Source organism: Callithrix jacchus, chromosome 1 (assembly GCF_049354715.1).
Source record: "Callithrix jacchus isolate 240 chromosome 1, calJac240_pri, whole genome shotgun sequence".
NCBI classification, from domain to species: Eukaryota; Metazoa; Chordata; class Mammalia; order Primates; family Cebidae; genus Callithrix; species Callithrix jacchus.
The window spans coordinates 95015609-95036820 of NC_133502.1; the positions used below are offsets into that span (position 1 = coordinate 95015609).

The window sequence follows — 21212 nt, forward strand, 5'->3', positions numbered from 1 at the left end:
TTAAAAACTAACCCCATGTACATAGCCACAAATAAAATTAAATACCTAGGAATTAACTAAAGAAGTGAAAGATCTCCACAATGAAAACTATAAAACATGGATGAGAGAAACTGAAGAAGACACCATAAAATGAAAAAGCATTCCATGTTCACTGTTTGGAAAATCAATATTGTTAAAATGTCCATATACTCTGAGCAATCTACAGATTCGATGCAATCCCTATCAAACTAGCAATGACACCTTTTATGGAAATAGAAGAAACAATTCTAAAATTTACATGGAATAACAACAAAAGACACAGAATAGCCAAAGATATCCTGAGCCAAAAAAAGAAAAAAAAACTGGAAGAGTCACATTATTTAACTTCAAATTATGCTAAAGAGCTATAGTAATGAAAACAGCATGGGTCGGGCATAAAAACAGACACATAGATCAATGTAACAGAATAGAGAACCCAGAAACAAATCCTACAGTGAATTATTTTTGAGAAAGGTGCCATGAATGGACACTGGGGAAAAGACAGTCTCTTCAACAAATGGTACTGGGAAAACTGAATTTCTATATCCAGAAGAATAAAACTAGAACCCCTATCTCTCACCATATACAGAAATCAAATCAATATTAATTAAAGACTTAAATCTATTACCTCAAACTATGAAACTACTACAAGGAAACACTGGGAAAAGTCTCTGGGACACTGGTTTGGGCAAAGATTTCTTGAGCAATACCCACAAACACAGGCAACCAAAGCAAAAATAGACAAATGGGATCACATCAAGTGAAAAAGCTTCTGCACGGCAAAGGATTCAATCAACAAAGTGAAGAGACAACCCACAGAACTGGAGAAAACATTTACAAAATACCCATCTGACAAAGGATTAGTAACCAGAATATATAAAGAGTTAAAACAACTCTACAGGAAAAAATCTGATAATCCTGTCAAAAATTGGGCAAATGATTTGAACAGATATTTCTCAAAAGAAGACATACAAATGGCAAACAGGAATATGAAAGGGTGCTCAACATCATTAATCATTAGAGAAATGCAAATCAGAACTACAATGAGATATTATCTCACGCCAGTTAAAATGGCTTATATCCACAAGACAGGCAATAACAAATGCTGGTGAGGATGTGGAGAAAAGAGAATTCTTATACACTCTTGGTAAGAATGTAAATTAGTACAACCACTATGGACAACAGTTTTTGAGGAGGTTCCTCAAAAAGCTAACAGTTGACTACCATATGATCTAGCAATCCCACTGCTGGGTATATATGCAAAGGAAAGGAAATCAGTATATCAAAAAAAATCTGCACTCCCACGTTTTTGCAGCACTGTTCACAATAGCCAAGATTTGGAAGCAACCTAAGAATTCATCAACAGATGAATTGATAAAGAAAATGTGGTACTTATAGTCAATGAAGTACTATTCAGCCATTAAAAAGAATGAGATGCCATCTTTGGTAATAACATGGATAAAACTGGAGATCACTATGTTAAGTGAAATATGCCAGGCACAAAAAGACAAACATCACATGTTCTCATGTTATTTATGGGATCTAAAAACCAAAATAACTGAACTCATGGACATAGGGAATAGAAAGACGGTTACCAGAGGATGGGAAGGCTAGTCAGGGCAGGGAGGGGGTGGTGCAGTGGGGAGGTGGGGATGGTTAATGGGTACAAAAAATAATAGAAAGAATGAGTAAGACCTAGCATTTGATAGCACAATGTGGGAACTATAGTCAATAATAATTTAATTGTACATTTTAATATAGCTAAAAGAGTATAATTGGATTGTTTGTAACACAAAGGATAAATACTTGAGGGGATGGATGCACAGTTTTCCATGATGTGATTATTATGCATTGCATGCCTGTACCAAAATATCTCATGTATTCTATAAATACATACAACTACTATGTATCCACAAAAATAAAAAACAATAAAAAATAAACAATAAAAAAATGAACAAAAGTATATAAAATTATATACAGTGCAATCTGAGAGACCAAAATAGATGCCGCTTTATCAACTAAAACAGAACCTACGGTTAAAAAAGAAGCAAAAAGTTGTCTATGGGTTGTGGGTTCAGGGATGGGTTTGCATGGCAAATTTCTAAATTCTCACTAAATATCCTAACAATAGGAGCTGTCAGGCCAGTTGTCCTAATTCTGACTTACAATCCAAACCACTACAACTCTGATTGGACAGAGGACTGGCCTTACAAATATTCTTCTCTGATAAGCAATTGCAGACCTTTAATCAGTTTCAGCCAGCTGATAGAGGCTGTGTGTAAACTGTCTTTGTCTCCTAAAGTATACCTTTTGATAGAAAGAGCCAAATTCTACCTCATTTTAATGCTAAAACACAACCCTAAAGTGAACATAGGATGTATGTCATATATATGTTTATCCATTACATGTGCCTACAGCTCCCTCATAAATACATCTAGCTTTTCCCCCAAACCTTCTGAATATGCATGATTCAGGCCCTGTGAGGCATAAAACCCAACCTGTGCTTCCCCTCGTCCATGCTGGAGATTTTCTTTCCTAACTTCCAAACCAATATCTCCAATAAAAGTCTCCTTTCTACTATTTAGCCATCATGGTGGTCTTTGGGTCAACACAGCAAATATTAATCAAAGGAAATTGAATTCATATTTTAACATCCTATGTAAGATACTTTGAGCAAAAAATTACTAGTTATAAAGATCATTACCTACTAATTAAAAGAGCAAGTCACCAAGAAAGCATATAACAATCTCATGTCAATAAACCTAACAACATATAGAATATTGACACAGGATGTTTGTCCTTGCCAAAATCTCATGTTGAACTATAATTCTCAATGCTGGAGGTGGGGCCTGGTGGGAGGTGTTTGTGTCATGGAGGTAGATTCTTCATGGCCTGGTGTTATCTTCATAATAGTGAGTGAGTTCTCATACTACCTGCTCATATAAATGTGTGTAGCTCTTGCTCCCCCACTCTCTTGCTTGCTCCTGCTTCCACCATGTGATATGCCTACTCTCTGTTCACCTTCTGCCATGAGGAAAAGCTCCCTGAGGCCTCCCTAGAAGCTGAGCAGATGCCAGCACCATGTTTCCTGTAAAGCTTGTAGAACTGTGAGGCTATGAAATCTCTTTTCTTTATAAATTACCCAATCTCAGGCATTTCTTTACAGCAATTCAAGAACAGCATAATACTAATATGTAAGGCAAAAAAAGGCCAGAATAGCAGAAATAAAATGACAAATCTACAGGTAGGCAGGAAGGTTATGTGTGTAACACACATTTCTCAACCCTTTGGTTCCTTAAATCCAAATCTCTGCATACATCCTCCAAAACCATAGAGGTCAACAGTAAAGCAAGTAAAACTACATAATTCCCCACAGATAGAGCATAGTGGAGGATAGAGAATACCACAAACTTCAATTTACATGTAGGTAGAACAGTCCAGAATCAGTAGAGCCAAATCAGAGTCCATGTTGAAACAGAATTAGGCAGGGGTTACATGGAAGACAGGAGAGGTGGCAAGTCCTTAGCAGAGGTGGAATACAGAAGACAGCACCCACAGAAAGAGAATGCTCTTCCCTGATGAGGAAATTGTGAGAACATGTGTGAGACCAGAATATCTGAAGCATTGCTTTTCACGGAAGTATCTGGGGCCACAGTGGTAGTCTTGGAAAGACACTGATTCTGGGGAGGAGTGGGACAACTAGAAGGTAAAGAAAAATAGAAAATAAAACACACGAAAATAAGGATCCTAGGACAAAAAGATAGTATCATGATATTAGTAAACACCACTCCCTCCTACCTTTTACCACCCCGAAAACATGTCCTTAATTAAATAAGCCTCACTTCACTGTTAGAACTGAAGAGGGCACTCTTGAACTAAGATATTGAGCAAACTGCCCAAAGTTTTCATTCCTCTTGGGTAGAATTACCTATGATTGCTCCTAGTCCAGGAAAATCCATCATACTTTAAATGAACAGAAAAAGGTAACATTACTATGAGAAGAACACAATAAATAAGAATCAAAACTAAGCCCATGAAAATTCTCCCCTGAAATATTCCTAGTCTCAGAAGTCTTCCATTAGCATTTCTATTCAATAATGCCCTAGAGAGCCTAGAAAATGCAGTAAAACAAGAAAAATTAGCAAAATCAACATTAGCAAACAGCATAATAACTGGAATAAAGGAAACAAAATCATCATCTTCCATGGATGATAAAGTTGTTTACATTTTAAAAAATACAAGAGAATCTATAAATTATAATAGACAAGTTTCAGCAAAGTTGATGGATAAAAGATCAATATACAAAAACAGCATAGCCATGTACTTGTAACAAGAAATTAGAAAGCATAATCAAAGTGGAAAAATTCCATTTATAATTGCAACAAAATATCTAAGTTTCCTATGAAAATACATATAACAAAAGATATACAAGACATTTGTAGAGAAAATACAAAATGTTGAAAAATGTAAAATAACATATATGTATGGAATGGTGGATATAATGATAGCAATTATTACATTCAAAAAATGTAAAGCACTTCCAATCTAAACACCAATAAGGTGTTTTGTGGAACTTGACAAACAAATTCGAATAGTCATATGACTCCATGGACTGTCAAAGAGAGTCAATATAAAAATAGACCAGTTGAGAAAATGTAAAGCCTGGAAATAGGCCTGCTAAGATATAGGAATTTGGTATATGATGGAAATGGCTTTACAAATCAATGAGGAAAGGGTGAATCAAATGATGCTGGGCTAAACATCTAGTCATAAAAAAATATTACATATATGCATATATATTATATGTATGTTACATATACATATTCTTATGTGTATATATGTATATGCACATATATAATTTCTAAAATGTTTAGTGTTTGACATTTCATATATAGGTCTTGACTAAATTGTAATTTAAAGCTTTTGTTGATCAAAAAAATACTATAAACAAAGTTTTCAGAAAAGTCATAGACTGGCAGAAGATATTTATTATATATCTAAACAAAAGGCCAGGCATGGTGGCTCACACCTGTAATTCCAGCACTTTGGGAGGCTGAGGCAGATGGATCACTTGAGGTCAGGAGTTCGAGACCAGCCTGGCCAACATGGTGAAACCGCATCTCTACTAAAACTACAAAAATTAGCCAGGCGGAGAGGACTCAAGATGGTGCTGTGAGAACAACCCAGGATTGGAGCTCTCTTTGAGTCCGCGGAGAGGTGAGTCCGAGCTGCATTTCCAGACTGATCTTTGTTGCCCATGGAACGGGGAGATTCCCAAGTATATGGGAGACACTGGACGCCTGGCAGTGCCTCTGCCTGGTGAAGCCGGCAGCCGGGGTGGTGGCAGCCGGCCCTGCCCATTGCTCCCCATAGGGCGTGCTTGTCTGGGTGCCCTGTTGAGCTGGCAACCTGAGACTTGAGAGTGCTGGACTTGAGACTGAGCGAGACTTGGACAGTGGGCCCGCCCAGGGGATTGCAGGGACAGAGCGTTTGGGCTAGCCCAGTGGGACGAACAAGACCACAATTTCAAGTGATCCCCATGCAGTCAGTCTGAGATGCTCTGTGGGGGAGGGGCATCCACCATTACTGAGGTAACCCACCCCAACTGAGATACACGCCCACTGCTGAGGCAGCCAGCCATTGCCGAGGCAACCTGTCCCTACTGAGATACACGCCCACTGCTGACGCAGCCTGCCATTGCCAAGGCAACCCGCTACAACAGAGAGACTCCACCTCAGGGCGTGGCAGAGACCACAGCAGAACAGCAGAGCCTGCCCTAACAGGGCCAGCCTCACAACAGCAGGGCAGAGCCTCAGCTGGCAAGCAGTGGCTGGTCTGCCTCCTAGCTGGGCAGGACACCTCAACGAACATCCAAAAATAAAGCCCGAACCCCCCAACACAGAGCATATGAGAAAAAAAGGGTTTTTTTAATGAGCTCTGTTGCAGCAGAATCAAACATAGCAGCCTAACCCTGAATGAACAACAGAGCTCACAGCTCAGCAATTAAGCTCCTATAAAGTACAGACTGTCTCCTCAAGCAGTTCCCTGACCCCTCTATATCCAAAAGACTGACATTTGGCAGGCATCATTCTGGGACAAAGATAGCAGAAAAAGAAATGGGTAGCATCCCTCACTGTGCCACAGCTGCTAGAGGTGCAACCCAGACAAGCAGGGCCTGGAGTGGACCTCAACAGTCATACAGCGAAGGGGCTAGACTGGTAGAAGGAAAACCAAGTAACAGAAATACTTCATCATTAACATTCTGGGTGTCCACTCAGAGACCCAATCGAAAAGTCAGCAACTACGCAGAAGACCAGCGGACAAATCCACAAAGATGGGAAGAAACCAGCGCAAAAAGGAGGAAAACACCCGAAACCAGAACACCTTGCCTCCTAGAAAGGACCAAAACTCCTCACCAGCAAGAGAACAAAGCTGGACAGAGAATGACTGTGACGAAATGACGGAATTAGACTTCAGAAGGTGGATAGTGAGAAACTTTTGTGAGCTAAAAGAACATGTATTAAATCAATGCAAAGAAACTAAGAAACTTGAAAAAAGATATGAGGAAATGATAACAAGAATGGATAACTTAGAGAGGAATATGAATGAATTAAAGGAGCTGAAACACACAATACGAGAACTTCGCGAAGCAAGCACAAGTTTCAATAGCCGAATTGACCAAGCAGAAGAAATAATATCTGAAGTCGAAGACCAACTCAATGAAATAAAACGAGAAACCAAGATTAGAGAAAAAAGCGCGAAAAGGAATGAACAAAGTCTCCAAGAAATGTGGGACTATGTGAAAAGACCTAACCTATGTCTGATAGGTGTAGCAGAAGGGGACAAAGAGAATGAATCCAAGCTGGAAAATACTCTTCAGGACATCATCCAGAAAAATTTCCCCCACCTAGCAAGACAGGCCAACACTCAATTGCAGGAAATACAGAGAACACCACAAAGATATTCCACAAGAAGAGCAACCCCAAGGCACATAATCGTCAGATTCAACAGGGTTGAAATAAAGGAGAGAATACTAAGGGCCGCCAGAGAGAAAGGTCGGGTCACCCACAAAGGGAAGCCCATCAGACTCACAGCAGATCTCTCGGCAGAAACACTACAAGCCAGAAGAGAGTGGGGGCCAATATTCAACATTCTTAAAGAAAAGAACTTTCAACCCAGAATTTCGTATCCAGCCAAACTGAGCTTCAGAAGTGAAGGAAAAATAAAATCCTTTGCGAACAAGCAAGTACTCAGAGATTTTGTCACCACCAGGCCTGCTTTACAAGAGCTCCTAAAAGAGGCACTACACATAGAAAGGAACAACCAGTACCAGCCATTCCAAAATCACACTGAATGCTAAAGAGCATCAACATAATGAAGAATCTACAACAACTAACAGGCAAAACAGCCACTTAGCATCAAAATGGCAGTATCAAATTCACACATAACAATATTAACCCTAAATGTAAATGGACTAAATGCACCAATCAAAAGGCACAGACTGGCAAATTGGATAAAAATCCAAAACCCATCAGTGTGCTGTTTCCAGGAAACCCATCTCACATGCAAGGATACACAAAGGCTCAAAATAAAGGGATGGAGGAAGATTTACCAAGCTAATGGAGAGCAAAAAAAAGCAGGAGTTGCAATTCTCATCTCTGATAAAATAGACTTTAAAGCAACAAAGATCAAAAGAGACAAAATGGCCATTACATAATGGTAAAAGGATCGATACAACAAGAAGAGCTAACGATCCTAAACATATATGGACCCAATGCAGGAGCACCCAGACACATAAGGCAAGTTCGTAACGACTTACAAAACGACTTACACTCCCACACAATAATAGTGGGAGACTTTAACACTCCACTGTCAATACTAGACAGATCAACCAGACAGAAAATCAACAAGGATATCCAGGGCTTGAACTCAGACCTGGAGCAAGCAAACCTGATAGACATTTACAGAACTCTCCACCCCAAATCCACAGAATACACATTCTTCTCAGCACCACATCACACCTACTCTAAAATTGACCACATAATTGGAAGTAAAGCACTGCTCAACAAATGCAAAACAACTGAAATCATAACAAACAGCCTCTCAGACCATAGTGCAATCAAGTTAGAACTCAGAATTCAGAAACCGATGAAGAACCGCACAGCTTCATGAAAACTGAACAACTGGCTCTTGAATGGTGACTGGGTAAACAATGAAATGAAGGCAGAAATAAAGAAGTTCTTTGAAACCAATGAGAACGAAGACACAACATGCCAGAACCTCTGGGACACATTTAAAGCAGTCTCTAGAGGAAAGTACATAGCAATAAGTGCCCATATGAGGAGAATGGAGAGATCCAAAATTGACATCCTATCGTCAAAATTGAAAGAGCTAGAGGAGCAAGATCAAAAAAACTCAAAACCCAGCAGAAGACAAGAAATAACTAAGATCAGAGCTGAGCTGAAGAAGATTGAGACACGAAAAACCCTTGAAAAAATCAATAAATCCAAGAGCTGGTTTTCTGAAAAGATCAACAAAATAGACAGACCACTAGCCAGATTGATTAAAAATAAAAGAGAGAACAACCAAATAGATGCAATAAAAAATGATAAAGGGGAAATCACCACAGATTCCACAGAAATTCAAACCATCATCAGAGAATATTACAAACAACTCTATGCACATAAACTAGTAAACCTGGAAGAAATGGATAAATTCCTGGACTCCTGCATCCTCCCAAGCCTAAACCAGGAGGAAGCTGAAACTATGAATAGATCAATAACAAGGTCAGAAGTCGAGGCAGCAATTAAGAGCCTACCACATAAAAAAAGCCCAGGTCCAGACGGGTTCACAGCCGAATTCTACCAGACACACAAGGAGGAGCTGGTACCATTCCTTCTAAAACTATTTCAAACAATCCAAAAAGAGGGAATACTTCCCAAATCATTTTACGAGACCAACATCATCCTGATACCAAAACCCGGCAGAGACCCAACAAGAAAAGAAAACTTCAGGCCAATATCCATGATGAACATAGATGCAAAAATCTTCAATAAAATATTGGCAAGCAGAATGCAACAGGAAATCAAAAACTTACTCTCCATGATCAAGTAGGATTCATCCCGGGGATGCAAGGCTGGTTCAACATACGCAAGTCTATAAACGTAATTCACCACATAAACAGAACCAAAAACAAAAACCACATGATTATCTCAATTGACGCAGAGAAGGCATTTGACAAAATTCAACAGCCCTTTATGCTAAAAACCCTCAATAAACTCGGTATCGATGGAACGTATCTCAAAGTAATACAAGCTATTTATGACAAACCAACAGCCAATATCATACTGAATGGGCAAAAACTGGAAGCATTCCCTTTGAAATCTGGCACTAGACAAGGATGCCCTCTTTCACCACTCCTATTCAATATAGTTCTGGAAGTTCTAGCCAGAGCAATCAGGCAAGAAAAAGAAATAAAGAGTATTCAAATAGGAAAGGTGGAAGCCAAATTGTCTCTATTTGCAGACAACATAATAGTATACCTAGAAGACCCCATGGCCTCAGCCCAAAAACTCCTGAAACTGATAAGTAACTTCAGCAAAGTCTCAGGATATAAAATCAATGTGCAAAAATCACAAGCATTCCTCTACACCAATAACAGACTTAAAGAAAGCCAAATCAAGAACGAACTGCCATTCACAATTGCTACAAAAAGAATAAAATACCTTGGAATACAACTCACAAGGAACGTAAGGGACCTCTTCAAGGAAAACTACAAACCACTGCTCAACGAAATCAGAGAGGACACAAACAGATGGAGAAACATTCCATGTTCATGGTTAGGAAGAATTAATATCATGAAAATGGCTATACTGCCCAAAGTAATTTACAGAATCAACGCTATCCCCATCAAGCTATCATTGACTTTCTTCACAGAACTGGAAAAAACCACCATGAACTTCATATGGAACCAAAAGAGAGCCTGCATAGCCAAGTCAATTCTAAGCAAAAAGAACACAGTGGGGGGCATCACACTACTGGATTTCAAACAGTACTACAAGGCTACAGTAATCAAAACAGCATGGTACTGGTACCAAAACAGAGATATAGACCAATGGAACAAAACAGAGGCACCGGAGGCAACACAACATATCTACAACTATACAATCTTTGATAAACCTGACAAAAACAAGCAATGGGGAAAGGATTCCCTGTTTAACAAATGGTGTTGGGAAAACTGGCTAGCCATGTGCAGAAAGCAGAAACTGGACCCCTTCCTGACACCTTACACTAAAATTAACTCCAGATGGATTAAAGACTTAAACATAAGACCTGGCACCATAAAAACCCTAGAAGGAAATCTAGGCAAAACCATCCAGGACATAGGAGTAGGCAAGGACTTTATGAACAAAACACCAAAAGCATTGGCAACAAAAGCCAAAATAGACAAATGGGACCTAATCAAACTCCACAGCTTCTGCACGGCAAAAGAAACAGTCACTAGAGTGGATCGGCAACCAACAGAATGGAAAAAAATTTTCGCAGTCTACCCATCTGACAAATGGCTGATATCCAGAATTTACAAAGAACACAAACAGATTTACAGGAAAAAAACAAACAAGCCCATTCAAAAGTGGGCAAAGGATATGAACAGACACTTTACGAAAGAAGACATATATGAGGCCAAGAATCATATGAAAAAATGCTCATCGTCACTGGTCATCAGAGAGATGCAAATCAAAACCACATTGAGACACCATCTCACGCCAGTTAGAATGGCGATCATTAAAAAATCTGGAGACAACAGATGCTGGAGAGGATGTGGAGAAAAAGGAACACTTTTACACTGTTGGTGGGAGTGTAAATTAGTTCAACCATTGTGGAAGACAGTGTGGCGATTCCTCAAGGCCTTAGAAATAGAAATTTCATTTGATCCAGCAATCCCATTACTGGGTATATATCCAAAAGACTATAAATCGTTCTACTATAAGGACACATGTACACGAATGTTCATTGCAGCACTGTTTACAATAGCAAAGACCTGGAATCAACCCAAATGCCCATTGATAATAGACTGGATTGGAAAAATGTGGCACATATACACCATGGAATATTATGCAGCAATCAGAAATGATGAGTTTGTGTCGTTTGTAGGGACATGGATGAATCTGGAGAACATCATCCTCAGCAAACTGACACAAGAACAGAAAATGAAACACCGCATATTCTCACTCATAGGCGGGTGATGAAAAATGAGAACACATGGACACAGAAAGGGGAGCACTAAACACTGGGGTCTATTGGGGGGTAAAGGGGAGGGCCGGTGGGAGGGGGAGGTGGGGAGGGATAGCCTGGGGAGAAATGCCAAATGTGGGTGAAGGGGAGAAGGAAAGAAAAGCACACTGCCATGTGTGTTCCTGCGCAACTGTCTTGCATGCTCTGCTCATGTACCCCAAAACCTAAAATCCAATAAAAAATTAAAAAAAAAAAATTAGCCAGGCTTGGTGGTGGGTGCCTGTAGTTCCATCTTCTTGGGAGGCTGAAGGGGAGAATCACTTGAACCCAGGAGGTGGAGATTGCAGTGAGCTGAGACCATGCCATTACACTCCAGCCTAGTAGACAGAGCAAGACTCCATCTAAACAAAATAATAAAATAAATATAACCAAAAGAGGATTAATGAAATAAATCTAACCAAGTGAGGATTAACAACAGAATTAACTTTTTAATTTTTTTTTCATTTTTATTCAAAACGTCACTCTGTCAATCTCCAGGCTGGAGGGCAATGATGCACAATCAGGGCTCACTGCAACCTCTGCTTCTCCTGCCTCAGCCTCCTAAGTGGCTGTAACAACAGGCACTCACCACCAGGCCTGGCTAATTTTTGTATTTTTAGTAAAGATGGGGTTTTGTCATGTTGTCCAGGCTGGTCTCAAACTCCTGGCCTCAAGAGATTCACCTGCCTTGGCCTCCCAAAGTGCTGGGATTACAGGCATGAGCCACCATGCCCAGCCCTTAAAACTCTTGCAAATCAAATTTAGTAATTAGCGAAATGCAAAGTAAAACAACAATGAAATGCCATTTAATATCTATTAGATTGATAAAATTAAAATCCTTATTTATGAGGATATGAAACAGTAAATATGTTCAAAGAAAACTAGTGGCAATAGCTTGCAAAATTGAAGGTACATATGTCTTATTACCCAGCAATTCTGAGTATAAAGAAAATTGTTTTTAAAAAAATTTATTGTGAATTGATGATTTATAATTGTAATATTTATGGGATATAAAGAAACTCATATATATATTCAAGGAGATGTGTAAAATGATGGTTACTGTGGCCTTATTTGTAATTGTGAAACTTTGGAAGCTGATGTCCTGCCGTAAAATGGATATATTGGGTGGCCATGTAAATCACGATAAACCATTTCTTTAAAAACACTGGAGCATGTACAGTAAAAACATTAACTTACATTATAACTGGGTAATGAGTAGATGGGTGTTTGAGGAGTATTTTAGATAATTAAAATATTCCATAATCTTAAAATATGTTTGTGTTAATAGATAACAGTGAGCTTGTTTGCCTACCCTCTTCTCACTCAAAGTTAGGACTCAAATGATGAGCTTATCAGGGACCCTGGTAGAACACTGGAGAGTTGCTTTGGGCAGAATTACCCTGCAGGTCAGTATTTGGGTATCTCTGTACTCATATTAAACAGGTAGAAACCTATCCCTCCTATATTTGAGACCTTTTCCCTCTCCTTATTATAACCTCCCAGCACAGTCTGATACAAAGTAGGCATCAAAAAACATCCATTGAATAATTAAATCAATAAAAATAAAATTAAAATATAAAGAGATACAGATTAACTACACTGAGTGTGAAAGTAAATACAGTGAACAATTAAAACATTCAGTTATCTTTCTTTCTTTTCTTTTTTTCTATCAGGTTTGCTTGCTCCAGGTCTGAGTTCAAGCCCTGGATATCCTTGTTGATTTTCTGTCTGGTTTATCTGTCTAATATTGACAGTGGAGTGTTAAAGTCTCCCACTATTATTGTGTGGGAGTCTAAGTCTCTTTGTAAGTCATTAAGAACTTGCCTTATGTATCTGGGTGCTCCTGCATTGGGTCCATATATGTTTAGGATCATTAGCTCTTCTTGTTTTATCGATCCTTTTACCATTATGTAATGGCCTTTTTTGTCTCTTTTGATCTTTGTTGCTTTAAAGTCTATTTTATCAGAGATGAGAATTGCAACTCCTGCTTTTTTTTGCTCTCCATTAGCTTGGTAAATCTTTCTCCATCCCTTTATTTTGAGCCTTTGTGTATCCTTGCATGTGAGATGGGTTTCCTGGATACAGCACACTGATGGGTTTTGGATTTTTATCCAATTTGCCAGTCTGTGCCTTTTGATTGGTGCATTTAGTCCATTTACATTTAGGGTTAATATTGTTATGTGTGAATTTGATACTGCCATTTTGATGCTAAGTGGCTGTTTTGCCTGTTAGTTGTTGTAGATTCTTCATTATGTTGATGCTCTTTAGCATTCAGTGTGATTTTGGAATGGCTTTTCCTTTCTATGTGTAGTGCCTCTTTTAGGAGCTCTTGTAAAGCAGGCCTGGTGGTGACAAAATCTCTGAGTACTTGTTTGTTCGCAAAGGATTTTATTTTTCCTTTACTTCTGAAGCTCAGTTTGGCTGCATATGAAATTCTGGGTTGAAAGTTCTTTTCTTTAAGAATGTTGAATATTGGCCCCCACTCTCTTCTGGCTTGTAGTGTTTCTGCCGAGAGATCTGCTGTGAGTCTGATGGGCTTCCCTTTGTGGGTAATTCGACCTTTCTCTCTGGCTGCCTTTCGTATTTTCTCCTTTATTTCAACCTTGTTGAATCTGACGATTATGTGCCTTGGGGTTGCTCTTCTTGCAGAATATCTTTGTGGTGTTCTCTGTATTTCCTGCATTTGAGTGTTGGCCTGTCTTGCTAGGTGGGGGAAGTTTTCCTGGATGATGTACTGAAGAGTATTTTCCAGCTTGGATTCATTCTCTTCGTCCCCTTCTGGTACACCTATCAAACGTAGGTTAGGTCTTTTCACGTAGTCCCACATTTCTTGGAGACTTTGTTCATTCCTTTTTGCGCTTTTTTCTCTAATCTTGGTTTCTCGTTTTATTTCATTGAGTTGTTCTTCGACTTTAGATATTCTTTCTTCTGCTTGGTCAATTCGGCTATTGAAACTTGTGCATGCTTCGCGAAGTTCTCGTATTGTGTTTTTCAGCTCCTTTAATTCATTCATATTCCTCTCTAAGTTATCCATTCTTGTTATCATTTCCTCATATCTTTTTTTATGTTCCTTAGTTTCTTTGCATTGATTTAATACATGTTCTTTTAGCTCACAAAGGTTTCTCATTATCCATCTTCTGAAGTCTAATTCCGTCATTTCGTCACAGTCATCCTCTGTCCAGCTTTGTTCTTTTGCTGGTGAGGAGTTTTGGTCCTTTCTAGGAGGCAAGGTGTTCTGGTTTCAGGTGTTTTCCTCCTTTTTTCGCTGGTTTCTTCCCATCTTTGTGCGTTTATCCACTTGTCGTCTGCGTAGTTGCTGACTTTTTTATTGGGTCTCTGAGTGGACACCCAGATTGTTGATGATGAAGTATTTCTGTTACTTGGTTTTCCTTCTAGCAGCCTAGCCCCTTCACTGTACGACTGCTGAGGTCCACTCCAGGCCCTGCTTGTCTGGGGTGCACCTCTAGCAGCTGTGGCACAGTGAGGGATGCTACCCGTTTCTTTTTCTGCTATCTTTGTCCCAGGATGATGCCTGCCAAATGTCAGTCTTTTGGATATAGAGGGGTCAGGGAGCTGCTTGAGGAGACTGTCTGTTCTTTTTAGGAGGTCAATTTCTGAGCTGTGAGCTCTGTAGTTCATTCAGGGCTGTTAGGCTGCTATGTTTGATTCTGCTGCAACAGAGCTCATCAAAAAAACCCTTTTTTTCTCAAATGCTCTGTGTTGGGGGGTTCGGGCTTTATTTTTCAATTTTTGTTGAGGTGTCCTGCCCAGCTAGGAGGCAGACTAGCCACTGTTTGCCTGCCGAGTCTCCGCCCTGCTGTTGTGTGATTCGCCCTGTTCCTGCAGGCTCTGCTGTGGTCTCCGCCACACCCTGCGGCGGAGTCTCTTCATTGTAGCGTGTTGCCTCGGCAATGGCAGGCTGCGTCAGCAGTGGGCGTGTATCTCAGTAGGGACGGGTTGCCTCGGCAATGGGAGGCTGCGTCAGCAGTGGGCGTGTATCTCAGTTGGGGCGGGTTTCCTTGGTAGTGGTGGACGCCCCTCCCCCACAGAGCGTCTCGGACCGTCTGCTCGGGATAGTTTGAAATCGCGGTTTTGTTCATCCCACGGGGTACCCCGAACACTCTGTTCCTGAAATTTCCTGGGCTGGCCTACTGTCCAAGTCTCATTCAGTTTCAAGTCCAGCCCTCTCAAGTCTCAGGTTGCTGGTTCAACAGGGCACCTGGACAAGCGCGCCCTGTGGGGATTGCTGGGTAGGGCCGGCTGCCGCCGCCCCGGCTGCCAGCTTCGCCAGGCAGACTTACTGCCTGGCGTCCCGTGTCTCCCTTACACTTGGGAGTTTCCCCGTTCTGTGGGCAACTAAGATCAGTCTGGAAATGCAACTCCGACTCACCTCTTTGCGGATTCAACGCGAGCTCCAATCCAGGGTTGTTCTCACAGCGCCATCTTCAGTTATCTTTCTAAAAAGGCATTGTGGAACAAAATGGAAACTTTTATATTGAATGATGACTTTCTGCCAGTTACTCACGAAATCTTTGTGATTGCCTCCTCCCTCCCTCACTCCCTTTAAAAAATAAATCCAAAAGACAAGGCAACAATCAATCTTTAAGTCATAGGAAGTACATTACGTACTCCCTAAATTTGAAATAAGATGTTCTTTTGAGAATAAAAATATGGGAAATCAACATGGATCTTCCCCTAGATATCAGCTGTAGCAGAAAGAACAAGTCCATTAGAGGAGAAATGACCTTCAGAGAAACCTTAGAAAGCGACAGATCAGAAAGACAAGGGAGTCATTATTTCCAGGCATTGTCCTGGGGAAGCAGTATCCTGGTTCACAAACAGATTCCCCTGGTTCTGGGAGCAGAGCTAGACTACATCAATGTCAATGCACCAACCCAGATTTACTGACAACCAACAGTGACTTTAAGTCATTATTTGGAATCAACAGGAGCAAGCCTGTGCCAAATGGCTCTGCTCCACTGCTCCCAGCCCTACCCCTGGCTGCTAGGCCCAAATACCAGTCTTGTCAGGGCCCACTTTGGGATGGGATTTCCTTTTCTTAATAGAAACCAGTGGAAAAGGCCACTCACTCTCCCATGGCAGTAACTGAGGGATGTAACATCCTCCAGTGGGTGGAAGAAGTTGGTCCTCAGAAGGAGGGAATAAAGCCAACAGGAAGAGAAGTATTTTCGAGTCTTGATTCCAGTCACCTCTGAAGCCAGGCTCTTCCCCAGACTTTCCCAAAGTTCCATGAAGCACTCCAGTACTCTTAATAAACTGTCCTTTTTACCCAAGACAGTTTTAACTGTGCTTTTTTTCCTTACAACTGAAAGAATCCTATTACAATCAGGCCATCAGAATCTAAGGCCATTAATCATTGTAATCATGTAACCAACTCCCCTTGCTCTGATTCCAAACAGCGAACAACATTCTGATTATTGTTTGACTTCTCATATGGTTTTTCACAGAGAGAGAATGCCATTTACTAGCCTGGTATGACCATCTGGTGTGCTTGAAATTTTTATTTCTCATTATAAATTAACTAATTAGAATTCTAGTGTTTCTCGTGAAATTAATGAACATGAGTCCATCTCCATATGTCAGATAAATTCTGAAGTACTGATAAAACAGGCTTTCTGGAAATGTAAAACTGAAGACCAGAAGCCAGTAAATTCACCAGGACATGCCACACTGTAAGGATGCTGGGAAGTTACGTGGCTGGCTTTCACCTGCACCACCCACAATTTGCCACACGTGCCCTCTAGCATCTTTAAAGGTTGTAGTTATTATACTTTGTAAGGTAGAGTACAACAAAAGTTATACACTTTGTAAGGTAGAGTACAACAAAAGATGTTTTGTAGGATAAGAAAGGAAAAGATGTCTGATATTGGAGTTATCATAAAAGTCCTGGTATGAGTTAAAACACCTACATACGTGCTCTAACACCAGTGGTAACATGGCGACAAGATGATGTACCCAAGCCCACAGAATCACAGTTTCTTAGGCTTCAAAGAACCTTAAAGATCAACTGTTTCTTTTCTGTTTTGTCTAGATGGGAGGGCAAATATTTTATTACACCGTTTGCAGCCAGAACCAGCGCATGTGATATGTATTCACTAAATCAGTCAGGTCCCATGTAGGAGACTGAATGTGAGCACGTGACTTAAAAAAGCAAGGAATTAATTTGGAGTTAATCTTTTCACTGACAGCAGTAGAAGCAGTATCCATTATTTAAGATAAGCATAGCCACAGTGGGCCATGGAGTCTACCTGACTGTGTGTTGAGGATGGGGGTGCAAAATTGTGCGGGTGAGGGTGCAATTTACGCCACTCTGGAAAACTCAGTCTCATTCTTAACAGCAACCATCATTACGAAAAAAAAAAAAAAAATCTTATGTTGAGCTGTTACACACATCCCTGACATTTCCTCCTACTTCTACTTACTGAATTAGCCACAGAAGAAATCCAAAGCTGCTGAATGCCAGGCCTATCTTTTTATTTTTATTTTTATTTTTTGAAACAGGGTCTCAGTCTGTCACCCAGGCTGGAGTACAGTGGCAATATGGAGAGAAGAGTGACTTTATTTTAAATGCTTATCTGCCATGTAACTTCTAACTAACCCCAAGTTCAAGAATGCCTCCCAAATGTCTGATTGATGTATTGCTCCTTATGTAGGAAGATCTACTCATTGTAAGTTTACTCTGAAACAACCCTTGTTCTGGAAATTATAGGCCTTGACACCCATAGCCACCTACACATTCTTTCTAGAGCAGGGATACTTTCCCCAAGACATAAGCCCTTGGTCTGGGGATTTGCAATGTGGTGATCTACCTGTACTGTGGCTTCCCAAGACCATTCTTCTGTAAGTCCCCCTGTTTGTAAGTTCCCCTAATAAACTACCCAAAACCTATGACCTGGATTTGTCTGCCTCCTCTTTATTTGGTTTCTTATTCCTTCAGCATTTGGGGGTTGCTTTGTATATACAGTCCTTTCACAGAACAGGTGATTCAAGCTCACTTCAGACTTGAACTTCTAGGCTCAATCTCTCAACATTCTGAGACCACAGGTATGAGCCACTGTGCCCAGCCTCCAGGCCTATTTTTTAGAGATCAACCTCTAAGAAGCTAGTGGATAAAAAGTGAAGAAAGATGCAATGGAGGAAAATTTGAATCTGATTTTAATCCTGATCCAAGCCCAGCACTTGCTAAGATCCCTAGCAGCTTTGCAAGACATTCTCCCCTCCCATCAAGAACACAGAACTGTGACCCAAACTTCCAGTTTCTGCTTTGCTACTAAGCAGTCATGTAGCCTTGAGAAAGTTGCTTAACCACTCTGCATTTAAACTCCTCCCATTAGTATCGGCTTCATAAATATTTATAGAATATGTGGATTAATTACTTAATAAGGAATTGAACTCTTTGGTTATTTTTGTGCTTTGATTTTCTCCTCTATACAATTTAAAATACCTAAATGACCTTGCATGATTGTTAGGCAGAATGGAATAATGGATAATGCACATGAAAGTACTCTGGAAGACAGGGAGCACTATACACATTTAAGCATCAATGGTGATGCAATGTAGTATTTAGGTTGATGCAAAAGTAATTGCAGTTTTTGCCATTAAAAGTTAATGACACAGGCTCTGCAATTAGACAGATCAGATAGGAGTTTAAAACCCAGCTCTGATGCTTACTAGATAAAAAACTTTTGGAAAGTTACTTTACCCCTTTCAGCCCTTAATAATGGGATTGTTGCAGTATCTATCTTAAAGAATGAGCATTAAATAAAATATGGTGCATAAAGCCCTTAGCTCAGTGCCAGACACATAGTAAATGCTCATTAAAGGTAGAAGAGAAAATGATACTGTAATGATATTAATTAAACAGTGAGAGGGCTTGGTTATTTGCATTTTAAACGGATTATTCAAGCTGTAGGTTGGAGAATGGATTGAAAGGGAAAGATGAGTCCAAGGAACCAGCTAGGATACCTATATTAGCAGTTGAGACTGGATCAGTAATTTCTCTTGTGTCCAGTCTCAAATATCCACATACTATCTGATATTTGCTCTTTCTTCTAACTTCCATTGGCTCAATGAATGGCCCCACCACCCTCTAGTTGCCTAAGCCAGAAGCCTAGGAATCAATCTCAAGTCTTCTTTACCTCCATAATTAATCAACCTTTAAGTAGATGTCAATGCCTCTTTCGTTTTCTTTACTAGGTCTAAAATCTGCACCCTTCCCCCACTCCACGCCACCATCACTTAAGGTCAGGTCCTTATTACGTCTTGCCTTGATATGTTCAAGACTGCAATCTCAGTTGCCTACCAATCTGTTCTCTGCTTTCTAAACACAAATCTGATTATTCCTATCCTATGCTCAAAAACCTTTAATACCGCCTACATGAATAAGTCCAAACTCAGCATGGCTTTCAGGCCCTGCTTTCTTAGCCCCAACATTTCTCTTTAACTTTAGCTGTCATCAGTGCAAATTCTTGCTCTATGAACCATACATGCCTCCCATAGGTCCCACTCCTCCCTGCCTTTTTTTTTTTTTAGACAGAGTCTTGCTCTGTCTCTCAGGCTGAAGTGCAGGGGGCGATCTTGGCTCACTGCAACCTCCACCTCCCAAGTTCAAGCAATTCTAATGCCTCAGCCTCCCGGGTAGTTGGTATTACAAGTGCGTGCTACCATGCTGCCTAATCTTTGTATTTTTAGTAGAGATGGTGGTCTCAAACTCCTGGCCTCAGGTGATCCTCTTGCTTCAGCCTCCCAAAATGCTGGGATTACAGGTGTGAGCCACCATACCTGGCCTCCCTGCCTTTTTTGTACATCCTTCCTCCTCTGCCTAGGGTGCCCTTCTCTCCTGTTGATCTGGCTGACTCCAACTCAGACTTCGTGACTCAGCTCAGGTGTCGCTTCTACCTGGAAGCCTTTCCTGACCTTCCAAATCTGAGTGCAGCTCCCTTGCATCGTGCTCACCCCTAGTGTGTTGTAGGATGTAGTTTGGCCCAATCACCAGTTATTCCAAATTCCGTTCTCTCTTGTCTTTCTCTGCTTAGAAGCTCAAAACAGTCATGTAGCCATGGGTGGCCATGCCACAGTCCATAAAACAGATGTAGGATGAAGACCCTGGGGAGAGTTTCCTTTTACCTCTTTACTTTCTCATGTCTTTCTTTCTGGAACAGATTGGGGATTGGAGCCATAGTAGCCATCTTGAGATAGCAAGGATGAAAGCTACTTAATAAGACTTGTAAAGAAGAAAGACAAAAAGATAGAAATTCTTGATGACATTGTTTAGGTGCCATATCAGTTTTAGATTCCCTGCCTTTATTTTTCATGTCAGGTGACCAAACAAATGTCTTAATTATTCAAGGTGCTATTAGTTAGGTTTCCTGTTACCTTCAGCCAAGCATATTCTTTGGCTGATACACAAGTATTAATTGATTGTTTTTCTGTTTCATACATTAGACAAACAAGCTGATGTCTTTCGTTTCTATGTTCCCAGTGCCTAACTCTTCTTAGTAAATAGTATGCACTCATTAAATGGTTATGTTGAAATAATTAACTCAGATATGTGGGACAAATGTAATTTCCTCAGGCCTACTAATTTTTAAAAAGCCATTTGAAAGGACAATATAAGATTTATATTTTAGGGTAATAATTTATGTAACTGTCAAATACAGAATCAAATAAAATGCAGATAGCTGCAAAGATTTCTGAAAGACTGGAAAGGCCATATTCCTGTGAAACCACCTCTGTGGCTCAAAGATGCATAGTGCAGTACTATTCACTGAGATCAACTGAAGACTTTAAGTTATTATAACTAATTATTTTCTGTGGCAACTACATAAACTTTAAATATTATGAAAAGCAATACTAGTTATACTGGCTCATTATTAATATACATGGGATAAAAGAAAATG

At 40.2% G+C, this 21212-nt stretch overlaps 1 protein-coding gene across 5 annotated transcripts in view; it reads right to left on the minus strand.

The window, feature by feature from the left end:
- CFAP95 (cilia and flagella associated protein 95) overlaps window positions 1–21212 on the minus strand; it is a 118483-nt gene that overhangs the window by 31304 nt on the left and 65967 nt on the right. For 2 of the 5 annotated variants that reach the window (XR_008481116.2, XM_054254978.2), the window contains exon 5: window positions 15683–15749. The exons of the other annotated variants lie outside the window; for them this stretch is intronic. Coding sequence is in view for 1 of the 2 variants with exons in the window: in XM_054254978.2 (XP_054110953.2) it covers window positions 15695–15749 (55 nt within the window). In the remaining variant the exon portion in view is untranslated. The remainder of the gene's footprint in view (window positions 1–15682; window positions 15750–21212) is intronic. 5 annotated transcript variants of the gene reach the window in all.